Source organism: Solanum dulcamara, chromosome 6 (genome assembly GCF_947179165.1).
Source record: "Solanum dulcamara chromosome 6, daSolDulc1.2, whole genome shotgun sequence".
Lineage (NCBI taxonomy): Eukaryota > Viridiplantae > Streptophyta > Magnoliopsida > Solanales > Solanaceae > Solanum > Solanum dulcamara.
Genome location: NC_077242.1, coordinates 4,268,077 through 4,284,090, shown reverse-complemented (window position 1 = coordinate 4,284,090; position 16,014 = coordinate 4,268,077). Strand labels below are relative to the sequence as shown.

General features: G+C 36.6%; 1 protein-coding gene across 1 annotated transcript; it reads left to right on the top strand.

Moving 5' to 3' along the window:
• Positions 1-782: 782 nt before the first annotated feature.
• LOC129891703 (protein VACUOLELESS1) lies at positions 783-15,770 on the top strand. The gene is made up of 15 exons (XM_055967155.1): positions 783-1,692; positions 2,041-2,331; positions 3,751-3,890; positions 5,578-5,683; positions 5,779-5,871; positions 6,345-6,434; positions 6,508-6,621; positions 6,905-7,012; positions 7,132-7,205; positions 7,289-7,343; positions 8,002-8,183; positions 9,250-9,379; positions 9,972-10,074; positions 13,192-13,289; positions 14,952-15,770. The coding sequence occupies exons 1-15, from the start codon at positions 910-912 to the stop codon at positions 15,114-15,116; spliced, it is 2,532 nt and encodes an 843-aa protein (XP_055823130.1). The 5' UTR covers positions 783-909; the 3' UTR covers positions 15,117-15,770.
• The last annotated feature ends 244 nt before the right edge of the window (positions 15,771-16,014 follow it).

Here is a 16,014-nt window from a genome sequence, read left to right as displayed (position 1 = left end):
AAAATAATAAAATATGAAGGATTGAACATCAATTATGTGCATAGGTTTACTAGACGTTTAGATATAGATTTAGTTGAAATTTGGCAAAAATAGTTTCTGAAGTTGACAAACGGTGCCGGTTTACGTATCAATTTTTATATTTTTTTGCTTTTCTTCACCAACTTAAATTTGAGTTTTTCAAGTTTGAATTCTTACCACTTTTCAAGTAAACAATATTTTTACCTCACAAATGTCAATATTCTTTTAGTGTAAACTATATGTCAAAACATAGTTTTACTTCAACTTAACTTCAAACGTAAGTCCCCTCGCCCCTCCGCTCCATCGAAATAGCACAAATTCATGTTCTAACACCTTACTTAATTCCCCTCAAAGCTCTTCTAATAATGCATTGGAGCCTTACTAAATCTGAATTTACGTATTGCATGATTTACTTATGTTAGCGTTGCTCACTTTTGATTAAGGATGGAGGAATTCCAACCATCCATCACAACCCATATTAACAAAACTCTCATTTAAGTTTGATTAAATATTAATTCATGCACCACAAGATTCATTTTTGTGGGCAACGCTCACCTCTAATTAAAAACAAAAAATACGGATCATATTTTAATAGAATAAAGCTCTATCTTTTTCTCTCCAACTATTCATCGGACACTTCCACCCAAAAGAATTTAAAAATTACAGAAAGGAATAATAAGAAATCCAGAAAACGACAAAATAAAGAATACACGGGGGCAGTTGACCCAAACAAAAAATAAAGACATATAAAACGGAGCTGGCCCGGACCCGGCCAATAATCGCAGGGATCCAATTTTCCGGCTTTCCGTAATGGTACTTTTCTCCATTTTTCCAATTTCGGATCCATTGATCTCTTTGATAGAAATTAAACTTTAACCTCCAAATCCACCAATGGCGGCAGTCACTGTGGCCGCAGAATGGCAGCTCCTCTACAATCGCTACTACCGGAAACCAGAAATTTACCAGATGCAATGGAAGCACGTGGACCTCACGCGCAACAAAGTCGCCTGCGCTCCTATCGGCGGTCCAATCGCCGTTATCCGTGACGATGCTAAGATCGTCCAGCTCTATGCCGAATCCGCCCTTCGCAAGCTTAGAATTTTCAATTCAGCTGGTGTTCAGATCTCCGAAACAGTCTGGAAGAATCCCGGGGGTCGACTTATTGGTATGTCATGGACTGACGATCAAATCCTAGTTTGCGTCACTCAAGACGGTACTGTTTATCGTTACAACATCCATGCCGAGCCTATTGAACCGAATTCTCAGCTTACATTAGGGGCAGACTGTTTTACTCATAGCGTAGTTGAGTGTGTTTTCTGGGGAAATGGTGTTGTTTGTATCAATGAGGCGTTTCAGGTTTATTGTATACCTGATTTCAATAATCCGAAACCTATCAAATTGGCGGATACTGGTTTGGAGGATTTTCCTTTATGTATGGCTGTGATTGAACCACATTATACTATGTCTGGCAATGTGGAGGTACTGATGGGTGTTGCTGATCACGTGCTGTTGGTGGAAGAGGATGGCGTTCAGGAGGTTGGACTTGGAATTGGACCTCTACAGAAAATGGTGGTTTCCCAGAATGGGAAGCTTTTGGCATCTTTCACACATGATGGGAGGCTTCTTGTTATGTCCACGGACTTCTCCAGCGTCATTTTCGAGTATCCTTGTGAGGTTGTTATTTCATTCCAATACTTAACTTCTTTTTTTGCATTTTTCCAAGTAAATTCTTCTTGCTCTATACTATGTAAGTGCTAACTGGAGTGATTTTTATGAAGTCCTATTACATTGTTGCTTGTGCAGTTTTTCAGATAATATGCTGTAGTTGCATTTTTGTTTCTTGTTAATGTAACAAATGCGTTCTGCCCTTTTAGCTCGATTAGTATCACATATGTACACCACCTTCTGTAGTTTCATCATTCGGAATCACTAGTTCATGTTGATCATTGAATCTTTCTTTACCACTTATCCAAATGACACAGTAAATCTTTCCTTACCATGTTATTGCTTTTGTATTTCTAGTCAGCCCTACCGCCTGAGCAGCTAGCTTGGTGTGGAATGGACAGTGTACTACTCTACTGGGATGATATGCTTCTAATGGTGGGTCCTTATGGAGACCCTGTACGATACTTTTATGATGAACCAGTTCTCCTTATCCCTGAATGTGATGGTGTTAGAATACTCTCCAACATGAGTATGGAATTTCTTCATCGAGTTCCAGATTCAACTGTGTCCATATTTCAGATTGGTAGCACACTACCTGCAGCTTTGCTTTATGATGCCTTAGATCATTTTGACAGGCGGAGTGCCAAGGTAGGCTATATCCTTTGGTGTTTACTCTATGAAATGACAAAGAGCCAACTTGTCCATTTCGATCTCCAAATATTACAATTGAATGAGCATAATTAGATTTGTGCATATGTGCATATATTTAGATCTTCTAACAAATATATATCTACTTCTGCATCCAGACTTGTCTCCATATCTGCATACCTACCCTGGGATGCGTAATATAATTGATTATCCCATTTGACAAAGAATAGCAGAAAGAATGGAAAATGCTTAGCTATTGTTTTCTACATGAAGTCAATTTTCTCTACAATGTTATCAATTCCTACTATAAATACACTACCACGATACATCATTTCCCATGTTCTCTACTGCTATTTCCTAGCCCAATGTTGTCCATGACTTAAAATAAGTTTGGTCTTGCACTTAAATAAGTTTACATTTTGATTCTTGAGTAGTTGCATCAGTTGTGATGATAAGGAATTCCTTATCTTTGCTGAAATCTAATAAAAAAGTGCTGTCATTTGTTCTTATACCTTGTATTGACGGGTTCTGCTTCTCTATCTCTGCTCTTTCTTACGGTGTGAGGATGTTGCGTGAATGCTATTTTTTCTATTCACTAATCAAATTTTGTTGCTTCGCTCTGGGCTAAAACTTGGTAATTTCAACCAGCAGTGTTTGTAGCCATCCAAAGGCAGATTTATGATAATGAACTCCGGTTTGTAACAGGCATTCAGATATATAAATTATTGAAGACAAGATAAGACTAGATGTCAAATTACCCAAATCCTCTGGTCTTCATTACATTTTTCTTATGTTCCTTTTAGTGTAGTAGAAAGGAAGAGGTCTGACTAGGACGATGTAATGAGGGTATCTACCTTTACATGTGGTCTTTTTTGGTATTCTAAATTGGGAAATCATCCATCTAGTGCTGGATGAAGATGTATCTATTCATCTATAAGTGGTTTTGAACTTGTGGGTACACACTTTTTGTATCATTGATTTTTAGAAAAACTTAAATTCTCTCTCTCTGCCCTTTTTCCTGAAAAAAGGAATACAGTGTACATGGTTTTTGTTGTTTTATCTTTTACTCAAAGGTGCATTATATAACCCACTGGATTTGAATTCAAACCTCGAGTTTCTCATCATTTGAACGTTTTTCATCTGTTCTAGAATGATTTTGCTCGTGAATTGTTTTTTTATTTTGGAATTTGGATATCGAAGGCCAAGAGACATAGAAATTTTAACTTGAAAGGATTGGTAAAATAACCTTTGGTATGTCCTCTTTTCTTTTGATTCAGCTTGTACGGTTCTTCCTTTTAGTCTTTTCTTCTAGGATTCAGCTTCTTATGTCAGATGTTCATGCTTGGGTATATATATAGTAGAGAAGAACTGTTTGAAGTTAAACTTTGGGTGAATTCTAATCTCCTAATCACTAATCAGGCTGATGAGAATCTGAGACTGATACGGTCTTCGCTGCCCGAGGCGGTTGAAGCATGTATTGATGCAGCAGGTCATGAATTTGATGTCTCACAGCAACGGACGCTTTTAAGAGCAGCAAGCTACGGCCAAGCCTTTTGCAGGTTGGTCTATTGGCTTAATTGTAAAGATGATATTCTATAAATTTCAGTTTTACTGCTTCATGAGAAATAGAGAAATTCCATTTTATCTTTTGCGTCTGGTGTGGGTACACATTCAAACTCTAATGCTGTATAGGTTGACAATAGCTATCTAATGGTAGTTTGATATGATCGGGGGGGTGGGGGCAAAAAGATCTGCCTCTTGGCTCATGTAGATATTTAGGTTCTTTCCTTGTCTAAATTCCTTTCGAGGAGGCAGTTCTTTCTGTTCCTGCGTCATTCCGTTAATGTCACTGTACTCATAACTCCTCGCTTATAAGAGGAATCAAAGGATAAGGCATTTCTTTGCTATGGTGATCTACTTTCTTTCTGTTCTTCGTAAAACAAATTAATAGGTGATGGAGAAGTTTTTATAAACAACTTCATCAAAAAAGAAGTTTTTATAAACAAGTGATGATGGGAACTTTTCAAATTGTGTTAACCTGGTAATGTTGCTTTTCCTGGAAGCTGCACCAGAGAGATACTAGTATAAGGAAAGTGTCTACATAAACTACTTTGTATTTATTTACTAATCGTTCCTTCAAAAAAACATATGCATCTGGGCTAGAGATTGATGGTGTCTCTTGAAGATTAATGAATATTTGGCAGTTAAAAAGAGGCTTCCTTCCAAACTGAGGTCAGGTCCTTGAAAAAATAATTCTCTCCCCCGGTCCGGTTCGCTGTAACCTCTTTGTTTGACGGATAGCAGAACTATGTGAACTGGGCGTTTGTTATATGATAAACAACATATCATGAATATATGTATTTCAACATCTTCTTTTGGCCTTCCAAGCGGAGAGAAGTACAACCTAGGACCATTTCCTCATTAATGCTAGTTGAACCATCTCACTCTATTACTTTGGGAATTTGGATCATGGGCTAGATAAGGGGGAACCATAAATACCAGCAATCTATATTGTGGAGCAGTGAATGCAATGACAGTGAGGGGATTGTGTTCCATCTGTGAGGTGTTGGATTGGTGAAAAATCAACATTTTTGTGTTTTGGGTACATGCCAGAACAACGATGCCACCATGAGGTCTGTGTTTGATGCTGTCAGTCGAAAGCCCTCAATGAAGCTTAAGGACTAAAATTTGATCCAAAGTATGGGGAGGACACAACTAAGGAAAGACATTTGTTTGTTTGTTCTTTTTTTGGGATTTCCATCTTTTTCTTCCTTTGGCTACAAGCTATGTTGCTCGGGCTCTTCAAAGTTTCAGCGGGTGCGTGTCGGATTCTCCAAAAGTGGTGTATTTTCGGAGAATCCGACACAGGTGCGGCATTGAAAGTGAAGAGTCCGCGCTACTTAGGCTACAAGAGATGAAGGGTCAAGGGTTCGAGGGGAAGGGGAGGATGAGCTTTGGAGTGTCAAATATGTGCTTGCCTACTTTAGGACCAATCACTAAACAAAAGGTCAGTTCTCAAGGGATTTGTTATCATGAGGAAGTTGCCAGAACTTTTCTTTGTTTGCAACTTGAATGCAGTATATGCATTATGATAAAATGGATCAAACTAATGGAACAATGGGCCTTTTATTTGTTTTTCTGTAGACCTTCTTCTAACTTATGAAGCTGTTGGAAAGTTGATCTTAGCTAGAGATCATTCTATTCTGATTTCTTCTCTTGTTAATGATATCCAGTTGGCTTTGGCAGCCATTTTCAACGGGACCGCATTCAAGAGATGAGTAAAACCTTGCGAGTCCTAAATGCTGTACGTCAACCAGATATTGGCATTCCTCTCAGTATTCAGCAGTATAAGGTACTGCATACTTCCTTTTTTTTTAAGTGAGTTGTGCACTAAATTCATTCTGAACTCTCTGTATGGATCTTTCTACTGACACTTCGTCCTGGCAGTTGCTTACACCTGCTGTTTTAATTGCTCGTCTTATTAATGCTCATCGCCACCTTCTTGCATTGCAAATATCAGACTATCTTAGTATGAATCAGGTATGCTTTTTTTTTTTTGCAGAAGTTCAAATCTCCATCAAGCTTCTTTCTTTTAGTGGTCCAATTAAGAAGATACACCTGCACCTAATTACTACTTCTATAATCTATAATGGAGTTTAGACACGAGTTGTTCATATTCATAACATGTCACTTTATGCTCTTATCCAAATAACATGTCACTTTATGTGATATGTTGGTTGTTTCCGGAGGGCATATAAGATGTCAATCTGTTATTAAATTGTTTCTTGTGTGTGTAATGTACTGTCTTCTCTTAAATGACTTGGATTTTATGAGGCATTTCCCTGAACTTGTATTTTTGCATCAATTAAAACTGACTTAAAGTGAACTTCCAAAAGTCAAAAGGGAAAGAAATGATGTATCCGGATGGATTCTGAAGTTTTTACATGTTAGCTTATATTGTTTTCCTTATCAAAATGGTAGCTTATGTTGTTGTTTTTGCACTTTGTGTATAGGAGGTTGTAGTCATGCACTGGGCATCTACAAAGATAACAGCATCGGCGGCAATCCCTGATGCCACTCTTCTGGAAATGTTACTTGATAAGGTCTGTGTTTGGAACAAGCTGTCCAAGATCAATTAATGTTGTGCAAAATCTCATGTAAATTTTGGTATGTCAGCTGAAGATATGCAAGGGAATATCTTATGCTGCAGTTGCTGCTCATGCGGATAAGAATGGTCGTCGGAAGTTAGCTGCCATGCTTGTTGAACATGAGCCACGCTCATCTAAGCAGGTTCGTTAGTTCTTTTAAATGCCTTATGTCTTTCTACTAATATCCTTTTTAAAAAACTCTCTTTCATGTCTTCTAATGGAACCTAGAACTTTTTATCTCTCCATGATGGAAGTTGTCATCTAAGGGAACTTCTTTGTTCTTGGCTGGCTTTGATTTGTTACTTGGATTTTTGTGACCAAAATGTACAACATGGTTAGCTTTCGTTTGCTTGTGGTGTACTAACTATGTACAACATGGTTAGCTTTCGTTAGCTTGTGGAGTACTAACTATGTTATTCCTCTAGGTTCCTCTCTTGATAAGCATTGAAGAAGAGGATACTGCTCTGACGAAGTCAACTGAAAGTGGTGATACTGATTTGGTTTATCTTGTCCTCTTCCATATCTGGCAGAAGGTACATATAAAGACTGGTCTGGAGTAGATTTTCTTGTAAAATTTATGTCCTAAACCTTCTTTTTTTCTAACTGACTAGCTAGTTCAGTTGTTATTAATAACTTCATGTTTTTTACCCAGAGACCAGCCTTGGAGTTCTTTGGGACAATACAGGCCAGACCTCTAGCTCGTGATTTGTTTGTTAATTATGCACGGTATGAGAACTTTTAAATTGCTCATCACTTCAAGAACAGTTTTTTTAGCCTTCTGAACCCTGTTCCTTCTTCCCAACCTCAAGGCATTACAAGCATGAATTTTTGAAGGACTTTTTCCTATCTACTGGGCAACTTCAGGTTGGTTTGTGTGAACATACAACTTATTTTCCACCTTTCTTCTGACTATCTGGTTCCTGATTTTTAGAAATGTAGAACTGTTTATGACATATTGAATCTCATCCTAGTGATATTGAATATCTGTTTCTGTGACCGTGTTGGTTGTTCTAGTTGAGGTTCGGTGTATATGAAGGGATTAGTTTCTTTTATCTGTTGACCTTTTTCCTGGTTCTCCTTATTTTAATTTTTTCGGGTAACATTTCACTCATTATTCTCTACAAGCAAACAGAAGGGAATGATTTCGATGTCTAGCACATTTATCATATTTTTGTTCACATTGTTTCTCTTATTCCTCCGTTTATGTATCGTAGTAGATGGAATTTAGTAAAAAAATATTCTAGGAACTCTTTACCAATAAATAAAAATTGTAGGAACTCTTCTAACAATTTTTCAATTTGCCTTCTTGTATAGAACTACATTGTGTGTCAATATGAATATGATCCTACTTCTGGAATCTCGTTGTAATTGCACTGTAATCCTCTCTGTTGTATCTTGCTTTTAGCTGTTGTCAAGACATGTAAATTTGCTGCTAAAGGCTAGTATTATACCGTTCATGATGATTCTCTATACTTTTCCCTCTATTCAACCTTCTATATCTGACAAAGTTTCAATCTTGTAGGATGTAGCTTTTCTGTTATGGAAAGAGTCGTGGGAATTGTCTAAAAACCCCATGGCTAGCAAAGGATCTCCACTTCATGGTCCAAGAATAAAACTCATTGAGAAGGCCCAGCACCTTTTTGCAGAAACAAGGGAATATGTTTTTGAATCAAAAGCTGCTGAAGAGCATGCAAAATTGTTAAGGTGCCTTTGCCTTTAGAATTAGTTATCAAGTCATTATTTTTTCGCGGAAGAGAATTAGTTATCAAGTTATTGAGTTGATCATTTCAGTGGAGCTCTTTCATTATTTCTTTTGCTTGCTCTTACTTACTTTTTCTTCCTGGTTGTTGCTTGAGTTGATGGTCCAATTGCTTCTGCTGAGTGTGCTTTAGGCTTATACTAACATTTCTAACCAGCGAGAGAAGCCTTTCTATCATATTAGTCTAGTGCGCTAGCTGCAGTAAAACATGTGAAGCTAAAATTAGATTAGAGTTTCAGAATAGTTGCTGCAACAAGTCAGATAACAATCTTATCTTTAATATTATCCATTATATGTGTACCTCATCTATGTGGTTCAATTGATCCCTATTTTCTTAGATATGAGGTGTATTATGACTTCCCAAATTAATATTTAATGTTCTTTCCATAAATTTCTATATTAGGGATAAGTTTTTCTGCATATATTTATAGAACTTAAGTCTACTTTATGTCAAGGTGCTAGAATGGTGTTTCTGGAATTCTACATAAATACCAGAGTTTAGAGGAGACTTAATGGATCAGGAGATGTTTTACATCCCCCAAGTCTCATTAAGGGAGAGGCGCAGATTAAAGTCTTTCCTTTTCTTTCCAAGTTTTAGCAACCAAGGATAGCATCCCAGCTGTTATAGGATAACCATGTCAATTAAGTTCTGAGATTCATCAAGCACTCTCAGCAAGAAACAGATGATTACTTATGTGCCATAATAATTTTATAGTTGCAACAATGTTCTTTGACATTTAGAGTGACAATCTTCCAGAATAGTCTGATCCTTCTGCAAACTTTCTAGTTTATTCAACTTCTTTTTCCCTTTTTTTTGACATTTATTATTTTTATTCTTGTAAGTTTCTTTAGTAAGTGCGTTGAAATCTACCGATTACTTGCACAAAAATGTAAACTCAGCATGCATCTCCCCTGTTTCTCTCTCTTTGTACTTCTTTTGTTACCATTCGTTTCTGCTTAACTTCTATTTAGGTGTTGTTTTCTTGTCTTATCATTCATATATTGATATAGGATGCAACATGAGTTGGAGGTGACCACAAAACAGGCCATCTTTGTGGATTCAAGTATAAGTGATACAATTCGTACATGCATTGTGCTGGGGAACCATCGTGCTGCCATGAAAGTCAAAACAGAATTTAAGGTCTGTACCATCTCTTTTGGCTCACAGTGATGTTTTACTTCTATTTTCTCTGTTTTATTAGAGATTTCTGCATACCCTTTGGGGTCGTTTGGTAGAGTGTTTAAAAATAATGCTAAATAGAGTGTATTAGTAATGTTTGTATGAGTTATGCATTAATTATACATAGATTATTTCTTATGCATTGTTTGGTTTGGTGTATTAAAAATAGCGTGCATTCAATAAAATATTTATTTACAAAGATATCATCAACAATTATGGTGGAAAAGATGTAAAAAGGGTTTTGAGGGGTAATTGGGTCTTTAACCATACTAATGCATGCATTAAATTTCCTTGTATTACTAATACCTAGAAATCCATGGTATTAATAATACACACCTTGATACACAATAGAGTATATAACTAATGCAAGCATTGGTTATACATAGCGTAAAAAAATGTATCAAACAAGGTATTACTAATACACAGAGCTAATACATGCATTATTTTTGCTAATACACTCTACCAAATGACCCCTTTAGGTATATGTGGGTTCAACTTCTGGATTCATCCAATTTGAAGTGCCCTTAATTTTTAATTTTCTTGGATGATTCAGGTATCCGAAAAGCGGTGGTATTGGCTTAAGGTTTTTGCTCTGGCAACTATTAGGGATTGGGATGCCTTGGAAAAGTTTTCAAAGGAAAAAAGGCCACCAATTGGTTAGTTCCCTGAGTAGCTTTAACAGGAGGAAATCTGTGACATCCCCTATTATTTCAATGAAATATCTCTAAATGCATCCCCCCCCCTCCCGGGTGATATTTGTATTATATTGTGGAAATTATTAATTTTCTCTTGATTGTTATGGTGGATTTTTTTAGGATATTAATATTAAGTTTAATTCAAGTAGGTATACTTTGGCTTTGATTGAAAAGTTAGAACTTGAAGTAGAAAATGTTGTATGCGATACTGGCACTTGATATAGGGTTTCTGCAAGTGTGTCCCCCATATTAATAGAGGCCTCTTCTTAATTTGATCAGTTCTTGAGGCTGAAGAAGTTAATTAATTTCTGTAAGTGCCGTCACTTAGAGAGTGACATTTAGTGAGTTTGAGCTACACTGTCACGCCCCGAGAAGGTACCCTAGACGTAACCGGCACTCAGAAGCTATTGCTGGCTCCCAAGAGAACCACTTGGCCTGATCACACATTCATTCATTCAGCGGAAGGCTTAGTTTAAGAGAAAAATAAATCTTAGTGGGCTAACTCAATCAACAATCTCAATTATTCAAATCAGAAACATAATTTGAAAGAAAACTAATCAAGAGTTATAGACATCAAAACTAATCAAGAGTTATAGACATCAAAACAAATCCATCACTATCTAGTCTATGAAGCCTCTATCTCTACTCTCTAGATGGTACCAATGACAGGTTCATGGCTACCTCAAAAGAACTACTAATAAACAATGGATAAAAAGAATATGATCCCTCCGAAAGCAAGGAGGTCTCACCACTATCAGGAAAGAACTAGATCTGTAATGAAGCGTCTGTTGATGATCTCTAATACATGTCCCTGCATCATAAAACGATGTAGGCCCAAATGGACGTTAGTACGTGGAATATACGAGTATGTAATATGGCAGAGTGAAACAACAATACATCAAAGATAGTCAATATAGAATGAAACTCTCCCAACTCAATATGATATGCAAGTATAAAGTATAACAATGCTTTAAGAAGGACTTAGTAATATGCAACTTGTTCAAAACATGTCGTATACTTTCATGCACAATCTGGGGCCTCTCTTAACCGACAACAATCCCACCACCTATAAATAGGTGATGTACAATGAAACGACGTCGTTGCAACGTCCGTCCAATACTTGCCAAGGTAAAGGACGAATCTATCAATCTGGATCCGCAATCAATCAAGTCTTATCTTGTTAGGACAATGAAAAGGGAAACATCAGACTTAACGGTGCAATCCTCTCCTACACTGGCTAAGTAGTTATTGAGTTTTACTCTCACTCAATTTGATGCTCGATACTACTCCCAAAACTCAATATGCTTATGCAACTAAAACCAATCAGTTCTATCAAAACTTTCAACTAGTCTTACTGGACTCTCATCAAAACTCAATCTCGTCTCAATCATTATGCTCTTTCAAATCAATTCAATTCAATCCAATCCACTAATTTAGATTAAATACTCAACTCTTTTAAATATCTTTAAAACATGCAATCTCGACTCAAAATAATGTATAGTGAAAGCAGGATGAAAACAGTTATAATCTTAAAGACTCTTTCAATTCAACTTGGGCTCGGCTCATGAATATTCATGTTCAAAATAATGAAAACTTTCAAAGACTCCTCAGACTCAACTCATGTGAAAACTCAAACTCATTTAAACTCTATAATATATATATATATATATATATATATATATATATATATATATATATATATATATATATCTATAATATTAGTCCAAATCACTCTCTTCATCAATGCATAAAAGCCATCATATGTACTCAAAAATATGTATGTACAAATCATGATTATCAAATCAATTAGGGTTCACGGGAAAGTGGCCATGAACGACAATTCCAATCGAGTGAGAGATAGAAAACAACAATAATCTCAATACATAATTATACGGAACTCAATAGAAGAAGAATTAACTTATTCGAAATTCAAGAAACTAGGTTAGACTCAACTCATTCTCAACAATCGATAGAATTAGATGTAGGGCGCGTGGATGAACTCAATCCAACGCTATGATTAGCCTTACATACCTTATACACTCCTAATTCTTGAGAAAGGTGAGATCTTTGGAGGAAGAATTGGCAAGAATCCGTTTCTTGAACCTTAGAGGTGGATTTTCTTGAAAACCTATGGATTTCATGGGTAAAAGATATTAATTGGTGTTAAGATGAAGAAATTATAGAATTCTATGGTCAAATCTTACCTTGGATGATGGATGAACCTTGGAGGAAGTTAGTTTCTTGAGAACTTCTCTTTTCTAGGGTAAATATTTGAACTAGGAAGATGAATTACGTCTTTGGGGTTTTATTAAAAGACCTTAGGCCTGTGCGGGCGCGCGGAAAACGCTTCGGGCACGCGGAGAGGGAAGTAGCCGCTGCCTCGTTGCGGTAGCGCGCGGAAAATGCCTCGGGCGCACGGCCGGCGAGTGGCAAGACAGTGCCCAGTAAAATGAGCATAATTTTTTACCTCGAACTCCAATTGATGCAAACTTGGTGGCATTGAAAAGAAGACTCATAGACCTTTAATTTGATTGGTCATGGGCCACCTAACTCCTTATATATTGAGATATATGGTCATTTGAAGTTGACCCAAGTAAAATCTTTTACCGAAACTCAATCGATTAGGAAGCTTTCAACTCGACTATGTGCTAGAGGATCCTTATGACCTTAATTCATCTCCAAATCTATTCTCACACTAGAGAATTAACCTCCACACATGCACACCATTATGAATCATTCGGTACAACCCCATACACACATGAAGGATAGCTCGGTCTTAGCTTTAAAAAAAAATTGAGGTGTTACATACACTTTCTCTTGAATTGCTTGATATGCTTTATCATGTTTTTTTGGGTCAAACTAGATTTTGTTGTAGCCATGTTGAGCTAGCCTTTTTTTTTTGGTCAACAAGTACAATGTGAAATGTATTTCTTCTTCTTGTGACTGCCACTGAAAGAAGCACCTTCGACATGTTCCTAGACAGTCCAAGCAAGTCCATTTTTTGACCATATTATACGCTAATGAAGGCTAATGGATATCTTATAGTCATCCCTCTTTCTCCTGTTTTTTCTCTTCTAGGTTACCGCCCATTTGTCGAGGCATGTGTTGATGCAGATGAAAAAGGTGAAGCACTAAAGTACATACCAAAGCTGACTGATCCTCGGGAAAGAGCAGAGGTAAGTGTTGTATATATTATGATGTTTCCCACATAGTTTAAGTTTCAGTTTGAACTTTACCCACGTGTGGTCACTATCCCTGCTAAGATAATTTTGCTAACAAATGAATTTATTATAGAAAAAGTAGGTACTTCCCTCAAGTCTGAAATGTTGCATTTTACATACACTAACAACATCGCCTATGCTTGTGAAAAGCTTGGATACTTTATCTTTACTGGCTAGAATACCTTTTACTTCTAAAATGCTTTGCATAAGTCCAAAATGATTGTTGCAATGTATTTAAATGAAAGAATACATTTATTGCTTTCTACAGAAACTGAGAAAGACATACAAATATTTACAAATGGGTTTAACTGTCAATCTAATGGTCCTTTGTGCTTTCTTCTTTAGTTGATCTCATACACGCAAAATTCATGTGTTTCCCAATTCAAAAATAATCCAGTTCCAACAAGAAACATTTCATTGGTTACAACTGTTATAGTTTAGAAACTTAATTGCAAAATATTTAATATTCACATGAGGAGATATTAAAATGAATCAAAATATAAAAGTAATGTAACAGAAAATTTTAAAGGTAAAGAAAGGATGTATGGTACCCAAGGGTGTTGCTTTGTAGTTAATGAAGTGAGTTGAGAACCATGAGGTCTCAGGTTTAAATCCCAGCAGATACAGAAACACTAGGTAATTTCTTCTCATCTGTGCTAACCTTGGTAGAAAGAGTTACCTAATACCTTTTCTTGGTGGGAGGTGACAAGTCCGTGGAATTAGTTGTGTTGCGCATAAGCTGGCCCGAACACCACGGTTTATTTTTTTTTAAAAAAGAGAGATGTATGGAAAAATGGAGAAACACTATCTTTCATATAGAAGTATTATTGTCCCCTTTTTTCTTAGAAACAAGTATGAGACAAACTATGGATATCAGAATATTTTTGACAAAGTATTCAACCTTTTCCTTAAATATTGGGAGCTCGTGAACATTAAATGCAACAGGGCAATTAGCTGCAATATTTGAAAATCAAAGAGGGTACAAGAGAAGTAGTAAATGAAACTATTAAAATGTAGAAGAGAAGTAGCAAACAAAAAGAACAGGAATTACATTCTTCAATATTGGAAGTACTTCGTTGCCCCAGCAATAACAAAGGTACAGTCGGGTTTCTGGCAGTCATATGTCACTAGTTTGATCTTGACTCGTGAACCAAGCCTGGTATTTAAGTATAGAATAGTAGAGAGACTTGCCCATTATCGTCTTAGTTTCAAAGTTGGAAACAACAGAGTTTCTGGTTAAGATGAAAAGGAGGTACATTTGTCTGTTTATTTCAAAAAGCAAGTACGAGACAGACTGGATATCAGAATAGGCTTAAGATATTCATCCTGTTGAAAACACAGGAGCTCTGAGCTTATTTCGGTCTGCATAGTAGTAACAATAATGAAGAAGGAATAAGACCGCATTCGCCTTTAACGTAATATTCCAGATCACAGCCTGGTTGATTTGAGTCCGTATAGTATCATAAATGTATTTCTCACTTAAAAGGAAGAGATGGAAGAATAAACTGATGCTGAAGTGTCAATAGACGTAGGATTAGATAGTCAACAGTAAAGGTGTATTTGCTTTATCAGTTAAGGTGATGTGTCATGCTTATGAGATCTGTGAATCATTAACAGGGTTATGCTCGAATTGGAATGGCCAAGGAGGCTGCTGATGCTGCTACTCAGGCTAAAGATAATGAATTACTTGGGAGGTTGAAGCAGACTTTTTCTCAAAATGCAGCCGCTTCATCAATTTTTGATACACTGCGAGATCGGTTATCCTTCCCAAGTGTTTCTTGATGCAAGCCATCTTCCCTTTGGTGTGAAGCCTGCTGTTGTTACGTATCCTCGAAATTATCATTGATTGGGGATTGGAGCGTTGGAGTAATGCTGTTCCACAGCACGATAAAAGAAGCCCTTGGAACCTGTCCACTGCATATCCTCTCTCCTTACCTGTTTTTTATATGTATCCGTGGCGTTTAAGGTTGTGGAAATGTTTGAATCCAGCAATGATTCCTCGTGTGTTGTTCTACATCGTGTAAATAGCTTGCTGGAAATGATATATGAAAGCATGTGCTAATGTTTGTCCCTGAATTGGTAATAGAATTCATCTGAGCTCCAACATTTCCATGGTTTGTAGTTTCCATTTCTATGTGACTGAGTGATGAACTATCCCCAGCGAGTGTTACAAAATAAACTTGACTCCACCACCTCTCTGGTATTATTGCTTGTTTTTCCAGCTCGTTTGGGTTGTTTTTATCCTCTGTATGTTACCGGGATACTTTGCTGGTTCGGGAACTAGTGAATTGAGAGATTTTGGGAATTCTGGACACTTTATAATGACTTACTATTTAAAGCTAATATCATGTGATTGATAGTTTGATACTGGGTGAACAATTCGTATTGTGCTTGTGTATATGTACCGAACTTTTTAATGAACATCTAATTTCTCTATTTTAACGCCTCAATTCACGTAACTTCTAGTTCATGGTCCCAACTTAATAAGCGTTTTTTTTTTCAAGTCGGCATATTTGGTTGGATTGAAAAATATGTATGGTGAAAGTACTATTTGATGGTAAGTGGTAATTTTTTGCCATAGGAGGCAAAAGCCAGTGCCAATTATCATTCACATTCAAGATTTTCCAGCTGATTACACTTTTATTTCAATATTCAATTGGTTATCTTAATCAATTATCTA

What these genes read in the sequence shown, in the direction of transcription:
- LOC129891703 (XM_055967155.1), top strand. Translation starts at nt 910, where the DNA reads ATGGCGGCAGTCACTGTGGCCGCAGAATGGCAGCTCCTCTACAATCGC. An exon ending in TGGAAATGTTACTTGATAAG is followed by an intron (nt 6,435 to 6,507) that starts GTCTGTGTTTGG and finishes TTGGTATGTCAG; the next exon opens with CTGAAGATATGCAAGGGAAT. An exon ending in AGCCACGCTCATCTAAGCAG is followed by an intron (nt 6,622 to 6,904) that starts GTTCGTTAGTTC and finishes TTATTCCTCTAG; the next exon opens with GTTCCTCTCTTGATAAGCAT.